A 9,726-nucleotide genomic window follows, 5' to 3' on the forward strand; every position below is an offset into this window, starting at 1 on the left:
AATACTTTTCACTTGAGCAGCCCAGTTGTGGCCACGATACTCACGACCGCTATCAGGGTCAGCTTTTAAAAACATATAGGTCTGCTTTATTAATGAAGAGTTCGTTGCATCCAATATATGTATATATATATATATATATATATATATATATATATATATATATATATATATATATACTATTTATATTAAAAAAAGATTTATATTACTGTGTATTCCTATTAGGTTGACACAATCATCTCCGGCGTTTATTTTGATACATTTGCAAGAAAATGGCAGAACTAAATGATTTACCGCTATTCTGACATCGACATTTCTAAGCCTTTTACACTGGTTACAACCGAAATTAATGTTGTTTTAAAATCTCTACATTGAGAATACGTCAAACATTGACATAGTAAAATAAGCATATCGAACAGTGATGTTGCTTCGCTTTGCGTAAGTTCTGCCGTATATTTTCCTGAGTCGCAAAATCTACCCCTGTGGTGTAAAAATGGTTATAAATCGCATAGCGCGCTTGCAATTTTTACTCAATAAAGTACTTTTCTATTTTATATTATTACGTTAATGTTCTGGACACTTCAATATAAAGTTTACTAAATATAATCCACCTGTGTCTAAGCAACAGGAATTTTTTTAGAGAAAATAAGTGTACCCAAAGAATTGCCAACACGGCAATATTGAAAATGTTGCAGGCTCTCTTTGATTGAGTCTGTTAAAGTCTACTTTATTTTGGATATTCCCTCACATGTAGATATGCACGAACAAATATTTATTGTTAACCAATTTCATGCTATGACATCAGATAATTTATATCAATATTATTATACTTACATGATATCCATTCTTTGTATATCTTTCTCCATAATAACGCTGAAGTGCATTATTTCTTGTTCCCATTTTCCCTTTTCACTGACAGCGATTACAGATTCATTGTATGTGGAATTTACTCTTGTATCCATAGAAATTAGTTCAGTTGAAGCGTTTGATTTTTGTTCCTTTGAAAATTTACCAAGGTAGTCTGGATTGTTTGAAACCATTTTTGGTCTTGTTAAACGAGTAGATCTTCCAATATCAGATTTAGTACAACCTGAGCCACAGGGGCCTTTCCCAAGAACCCAACCAGTTATAAGCTCAATGGTTACCTGGTAATTATAAAAAGTTCCTGTATCATCAAAAAATTCATGTTTTATTTAGCTTTTCTGACGGTTCTTACATTTTCAAATTAACCGTTTGAAAGATATAAAGTATAAATAACTACACACAGTGTATACGTATTCAGGTTTCGGAACCATATATTTCCAAACCAAAATTGTTGTTGTTAAATCTTTAATATCTAGCAAGAATAAAATAAAATGGCAATAACTAGTTACCAGTTGGTTTCCGTCAGGTTGTTTTTCCATAACATAGCTCATGGACCCGCCATAGAACTGCCCATAACACTCAACATGTTGATAAAGCATGCTTAGTAAGATGGTGTTAGCAAATACTAACATCATGGTTTTCATATCCTGAAAAAAATCCATTAACTACAATGTATAATAAAATATAAAACATTAAAAGAACGTTTAAGAAATCACAAATTATCATTTTTAAAGTCATCTGACATCTAATCGTCCTATTTTTATTCGAATCGAACTACTCATACGAACGATTTTATCATGGTTTAAATTAACACTCACGGTAACATTTTATGGTACATACGAATAAAATACGAATATAACGATCAACAGCGGAGAAAGTAAATTCAAGCCAGTCACAGGATAGTTTTGTCGATGTCGAATAGTAATTAGTATATTTCTAACACTTACATCGAATTTATTTCTCAGGTAAATTTCTAGCTAAATTAAAATTTGTGTAAGCTTAACCTTGAAAATTAAAAGAATTCGAATTACAAATCGAATACTGCGTCATCTAAAATATTTATCAGTTTTCTTTGAAAACTGAAATTCTACCTCGGTGGAATATTGAGCCAGATGAACAACATGTGTATATACTTATATCTAACGTTAAGCAAAGCTGTTTTTCGAGTGAGTTTTGAGAGCGGATTTCGTTTGCTGTTTTCTAATGGAATAGTGATAAAATAAATGTTTTTTATCAATAAATGAAATGAATTGAAAAAAAGATAATATAAGATAAAATTAAAAAAAAACTTCATTTATAAAACACGCCACTGACCATCGCATTTCAAAATCTCGTCATTATGATACATTACAAAATACAAACTTTTGACTTCAAAATGTTGACGTATACATGTACTTTTATTGTTGTCATCGTAGAAATTATAAATGGAATAACACATAAAACATGATTCTTGAGGTAAACATTTTCTCTGAATTATATCAAACATAAAACAGTTATACAGTTAAAATATATGAACAATGCTGTTCGTATATAGTTTTAGAGTACAAATATCGTTAATACTTAACTTTTGAAACAACTAGGTTGAACTCAAAATGTACCCTGATTTTATTACTTTTATCTTTTTACAAACTAGACACATGCAAAATAGATATCGTGAAAACGTTTTAAAAAAAGGCATACATCCGTTTTGCCCTCAAAATCTTGTCTTATTTCCAATTTATTCCAGTATATTTTTTATTTTAATTTAGAGAAACAACTGTGTTAATTGCATGTTGTAAATTATTTTGTTTACTACACTTAAATGATTTTTTATGTATGTATATGCTTCTCAATTTTCAAACATTGAAGAATATGTAAAATTCATACTACAAATTTCTGTTCACACTTTATGAAATTATAAAAATACATTCATTCATTTCTTATTAAAAACAGACTTAAAATTTATAGTTTACTAAATGAATTTTAAATTACCTCACTTTATTAACGTGGAAATGTAAATTCGGTAATGTCTTTACAAATAATGCTTTTTGGAACTTACAATATTGATAAATCTTCTTTTGAGCATTTTACTTATGATATAAAACCATAAAAAATTATTATCTTTATTTCCTCCATAACTGAAGAGCAGTTACATAATATATATTACAGTGTACAAAGGATCATATATACAGTAAATATAAATACAAGATTTTTATGTATAATTTTAATTAGTAAAGAAAATGCATATTTATAATATTTACTCACACTAAAAGATAACTAATGCAATTAATCTGTTAAATCTATCAACAAATGGCAATTGAGTGAAAATATCATAATAAAAAAGGGGAATAAGCTACTTAGTTGCATAGATATCAGGTTCATATGTATATATCAAGAGCATCAGAAATGAGCTTGTTAAGTGTAACAAAACGCTTAGGCGAAGACAGAGGAAAATACAAATCATTTAAGTAATTTAAAGTTACAATAATTTCATCTTTGAGGAAAGACGATGAATAATTTTGGGAAAAATAGATTTTATAATATATAAATGATTGCCAAAAACACATTATGTAATTAGCCTTAACCGAAACGAAATTCAAGGCGATTAAGATGTGTTTAAGCTAGGCCAGTTGTTTTATATAATTATGAAAAAGGGCACTTACGCAAACTATCAATTATTGATTATCTAGGATGATCCATAACAAAACGGAACTAACATTTGAAAAATATCTAAATATTTTACCAATGAACCAAGGTCTGAAACTATTGAAATTTAGAACAGCAAATCATAAACTTCCCATCGAAACTGGCCGTTGGAGGAATAGCTATGTCAATTATAATGATAGGCAATGTCTAAATTGTTTTTCTGATTTAGGTGACAAATTCCATACTCTCCTCGTATGCAAACGTTTTAAACAATCGAGGGAAAATAATATAGATTCATATTTCTATTCCAGACCAAATATCATCAAATATAGTCAATTACTGAACTCAAATAATGAAGTCGCACTAAAAGGTCTTTGTAGGTTAATATCATACATATTAAAAGTAACAAATACTCAGTAGTTTGTAATTGATAAAAATAAAATAAAACAAAAACTCACCAGTGAAAGATATTCCGATTAAATAGATATAAATACATGAAGATTTGTAACACTGCCCTTGTTCACACGACAGGACTTGTAGCCAATGGAAGTTTAGTAATAAATATGTTCCCGCTAATAATCATGCTTCCCGTGGGATTTATCCCATTCATAAAAACAGTCATACCGTTAATTTACTACAAATGTAGTAAACACTGTTTCTAAATTTAGAACCTGAAATTTCTATATTTTGCACCCTGTCGAATAGTCTAGCATCTTTCTGATAGTCTCCCCCTTATGTTAGAAAACAATTGTAATAACTATATAATTATGAGATTATTTAACTTATAATAATGTTGACTCAATCCACATGTTTATCAAATACCCTGTTTTCCACCTGTTTTGTAAAATATGTATGTTTGTATTTTCACATCATGTTGTTATATGTGACACATGTAACCTGATGATCAATAAAGGTATCTGTCTGTCTGTCTGTCTGTCTGTCTGTCAAAATTCGGACTATAAATATTTTGACAACTAACAAAAGTGACGTAATCTTATGTAATGTTATAACTCTAAAAAAATGCACCCTGGTGATTTATGATATCACAGCCAAGTACCGCTTGTATAAACAACATATGCACCGTGATAATTAATATTTTACGGCCGAGTGGCGCTTATTGCTCCGCGCCCACGCGGAGCTTTTTGTGTTTACTATGTTTTTACTTTTGTTTTTGTCCATGGGCCCGGTTTTTAACAATTAATGCTAAAAATGAATTCGGATTCACGAACTCCTTTCGATTTCTTTTATGTAAAGTCATATATTGGTTTCCCTTTCAGTGATTCGCAGCATGTCATATTAGAGAATGAGAACCGGAAAGCAGTATTGCTGTACATAATTCGAAAGCTATAAATAACATTGTGAATGTCCGAAAATCTATTTATACAGCGAATTCGAAAAAAATAAACATTTATAATAGCTACAATACTTTTAAATTTAAAAAGAAGTACTGTTTTAGGATGGTGTATCTGGTCAACATTTCTTTACTATTAACAGTCCCGGTCATTGGTACAGCTCAGTTATTATTAGATATGAGGTCGCGTAGAATCAGCTTTCCGAGTGAACTATTTTTAGCCTTTCATCATCTCCAAAAAATATCAGATTTTATGAATGAAATTCCTCACTGCTTTGTCTATATAGAGTTGAAATGTTGAGCTTATATAAAAGGGATTTTCTCAGTTTATTTTTTCTGCTGTTAATAAGTTTAAAGAATAGTTAATCAAATGTAAGTGTCTATCTCAATCTTGTATAGCATAAATAATACAAATATATATTTACTTTTTGCAAGTTTATGCTGCACTATTTTGCACTGTTTTTGATTCAAAATTGAAATCTGACCTTTTTTGAATGACTTCTTTAGCGACGAATGACTACAGAAGAAGTCAATCAAAAGGTCAGATTTCAATTTTAAATAAAAGAAAACAAGTTCACCGTTGATTGGGTTATAAAGTCGGGCTAGAATACTTAAAAACAAAGCATTTATATGCTTCGGACCCACAGTTTTTTCAACAATTCACGTTTGCATTGTGTACATTATTATTATTATTATTATTATTATTACTGCGACTTTGTAAGTTGAACAAATGTTAACTTGTATATTTATGTATTTTTGTACTGCATTGTATACATGAACCACTTGTGCACCATTTTGAACATTGTTAAGGCGCAGTATTCAGGTCGCAAAAGGAGTCGTTCAGACTGCTTTCCGCAAGTGGGTCGCGAGCCAGTCCACTTTTGCTCATAACGCAAACTTTTGTTATATAAGCTGATTTTTTGTTGGAGTTCTTCGAGTTGAGTTGTTGTGGTTTAAGTGTTTAATTTGCTTTATGACTCTTGCTAGTATATAATTATGATGCATAATTTTATTTTAATTGATTTAATTATCATGCTTTCACTTGGACTTAATCTATACAAGCATAGAGTTCTAAATGAAAGACATTTTCAGCGAAAACGTGTTTAAATAGATTTCTGTTTAAACAGTTATTTGGGTAATTTTCATTGAAAAGCCTCCCGTTACAAGTTCAAACTGCTATGAAAATATGAAAAATGCTTCAATACTGATGAAACTTGGCACTGTTGCACTACAGTCAAATCACATTACATAAGTCTTGTTTGTATTCAATGGAATTATTCCTTACCAGGAAGGCATCAGTAAAAGCATATATTTTTTTAATTTAATATCTGGCCCTCTCTTATGGACAGTACATGTATACGATAAGTATAATGATGCAAAAAAAAGATTTACAAAACATTCCGAAAAATGTTCAAGAGTACTTAATCTGAATATATCATGACTTTTTTGCGCGGAGCTTCTCAATTGCTGCATTGCAGCAACATTTGTATTTGTATATACACATATATTTATCTATAAAATAAGTAACTGGGAAAAGGTCTTTTAAGAATAGATTTTTAATATCAAAATTATCTTATTATCGTCTGTTGCGAATCTAAAATTATAAAAGTCAATGCCTCATGGTTTTCGTTCTTTCCGAAATATTTATAAAAAAAATATCCTTCACTGGTTCTTTGAAATACATGTATTTTATACGGCATAATGAAAAGTATTGACAGAATGCATTCTGTTATTGTTCTATTAAAGCTTGAAAAACAATCATAAATGACATTGGCAATCTTATTTTCAGGTTTGTCACAAATACGCCGGAATTTTCTAAATGACAGAAAATAGCACAGAAAACTAGAGCCATACAAGAGCCATTCTAATTAAGTTTCATCAAAAACTAGACGCGATATATGATCACCGGGTAGGTGACATTTAATTTATCTTGAGAAATTAAACATGTCACTTTATTTGTAAATTATGTTTTATGTAAATCTAGTAAAAAAATCTATTATCAATGAAATATATGTTTATATAGAGCTTTTTACGACGCGGTCCGTTGCTATGAAAAATCGACCGGAATTAGAATTTTCTCGCGCATGCGCAATCTGCGTAGGGCAAAAAATGCATCGCCCTACATAGAAATATAGTAGAAGTTTATAGACAATTCCGAGTTAGTTCAAGGTAAACGGTAGAAAATTATATAAAATAGCTTTTAACAAATATAGAAAAGATGACTTTATAGCTTTGTGAAGAAGAATGCCATAAAAAAGACATGGAAAAGATACTTGTTTAAGAATTTGCGATCACGGACCTGACACTGAGATCATTTCTTTTAAAGAAAATGTGGAAATATATCTATTAGCAAATGAAAAGTCAACTTATCTGCTGTTGAAATAGTTCATTTAAAAACAAAAGAAATTTTATAACATGAAATCGAGATTAATTATCATTCTGAAAAAATATCAGAACAGGTGTGAATAATGCTATCTGTGTCAATTGGAAAAACTTATAAATAAGCAATAACTAAACATGATTTTGAAAGAAAAAAAAACACACTTTGAAATTTTTTAATTTGATTTAACTAGACACTGAAAGTTATTATGTTGTATAAATGTAGAAAAAAAGTGTTAACATACGCTTAGGCAGGTAAACAAAATAAGAAGAGGCTGCATAATTCCGCTCTCTTAACAGTAGCTATCATTTGTCCAAACAATGGATAACTGCCTGCAGCTTACGATATCTGAAACTTGTGTCCGGATCTTATCTTTACACTTATCATGGAAACATCTAAATAAAGACGTTCAACGTGACATTGATGATAAGACTTACTGCAAATTGTCGACGTTTAACTATCTGTTACATTAAGATTATTTAATATTTTAATTCATTTTATTCGTCTTTTATGACACTTGTTTATATCTTATTCAATTTATTCAATACATGAATGCATATGCTTAAAACGTGAAATATTGAATAGCATGATACATTAAAACAGTAAAATAGGCTTACATATATTTTGGCATACATACGTTCTTTATTCAATATTATAAAACATTATACATGTTTCAATTATTATCATCATCGTCATCATCATAATTATCATTATTATCATTTTTTTTTTTTTTTTTATCAACATCATCATCATTATTATTATCATTATTTTAATTACTACCATTATTATTTTCATTATCATTATTATTATTATCATTTTCATTATTATTATTATTATTATTATTATTATTATTATTATTATTAATATTATTATTACACCATCAACATTTTTAATGATAACCATCAGTTATTAAGAACCTATTATGCAATTGCGTTTAAAATAATACAACGTTGTAGCAATGTATTTAGCACAAACATAGCCAAATAATAATAATGTTTCGGCTAAGATGACCCAAAATGGTTCAAGTGGTCAGGAAACCGACCATCGATCAACATAAAGAAAAATGGTTTTATTTAAGTTTAATTTGTGAAAGCATGCTTAAATATTGTCATAATTGAAGAAAATTGCGTTGGTTTCTCGAATCGTTTTTTCAAACTGTCAAGTCTGCACATTTATGAGCCAATATAGAGATGATGCTGCCGTGTAACACCGCACTTTGGGGTCAAACGCACTTTGGGGTCCGACCCCAAAGTGCGTTACGAACTTTGGGGTCCGACCCCAGAGTGCGTTACGCACTTTGGGGTCCAATTTCGACCCCAAAGTGCGTTAAATAGGTACATATGCATCTTTCAGCATCAGGCAAACGACAGCACTTTGGGGTCATAGAAAATTAATGTTCATTATGTTTTAAATAATATATTGTAGTCAAAGCCAATGGTTAACAAAAAATCAAGGTATTGAATAGACACAAACATGTGCCCTGAATTGTAGTAGAATCAATAGGGATTTAAATGGTCTTGATCAGTAAGTTAAGAACTTTCACCTAATAAATCACCAAATAAAGACTTTTGTATCAATTATTAAGCTTAAAATATTTTTTCTCAAATTTTCCATTTATTTTAAAAGAATGTACACCTTTCATTAACTCCATTATTTTTAGCTAAATGCATTATTTTCCCGTTTTTTATTTACACAATTTATAGAAATATGAAAGTCTTAGCATAGACAAAGGTATAAATTCTGGGAAATCTTAGTAAGACATTTCAGTAAAAAATGTGCCTGATAATATGTTGAAAGAGCCATTTATTTAGCTGAATGTGACATATAAGAAACTTGACTAGGTGTAAATGCGGCTTTAAGTAGTAGTCCGTACAGGCAATACAAAAATATCAACTATTTAAGTAGTCACACATTAAGAGCGGAGCTTCAGAATAATGTAAAATTCTAACTGGGTGTATAAAGGGGATTGTGGGGTATCGATCCCCCCCCCCCGAGGATTAAAATAACGTTTTAAAGGCCCATTATGCTTTTATTTGTTTTTCTTAAAAGCGTTTTTATTTTGACGTTCTTCAATATTATCCAAAAATACTCATTGGCCAATTACCTGAACCATCTTTTTTTATATGTTGCTTTTTGGAAATGATGAGTACAGTTATAGTGAATTAGTATTTTATATGGAAGTCAAATACTTCAGTGTTTTGACTTATTTTATGACAAATTATTTCACATTAATCACTAGTTTATTCAGGCATCTTACATTTCTCTGATACCATTATTTTAACATTATAAAATTCATGTTTGCTTAAGAAGTATGTAAGATTTCCCAGGCGAACGGTTGTTACGGAGCTTACAAAAACCCTTAAGTTTGGTGATAAGCTTAATAGTGTATTTTAAAAATCACTATTTATAGTCCAATAGAAAAACTTGATGTTTCACCAGAACATTGCAATAGAGTATATTTATAGTTCTTTGGAAAAAAATTAACTGCAATTTATTTCATTCCCAACAT

At 29.7% G+C, this 9,726-nt stretch overlaps 1 protein-coding gene across 1 annotated transcript; it reads right to left on the reverse strand.

Moving 5' to 3' along the window:
- Nucleotides 1–831: 831 nt before the first annotated feature.
- Nucleotides 832–7,589, reverse strand: LOC132747979 (uncharacterized; the record flags this gene model as incomplete). Its single annotated transcript, XM_060737515.1, has 3 exons — nucleotides 7,462–7,589; nucleotides 1,371–1,508; nucleotides 832–1,142 (listed from the first exon to the last, which is right to left on the reverse strand). Coding segments are annotated over exons 1-3 (485 nt in total), but the record flags the coding sequence as incomplete, so codon positions are not given.
- Between the last annotated feature and the right edge of the window lie 2,137 nt (nucleotides 7,590–9,726).

Source organism: Ruditapes philippinarum, unplaced genomic scaffold (genome assembly GCF_026571515.1).
Source record: "Ruditapes philippinarum isolate M1 unplaced genomic scaffold, ASM2657151v2 ctg15214_1_1_1_1, whole genome shotgun sequence".
NCBI classification, from domain to species: domain Eukaryota; kingdom Metazoa; phylum Mollusca; class Bivalvia; order Venerida; family Veneridae; genus Ruditapes; species Ruditapes philippinarum.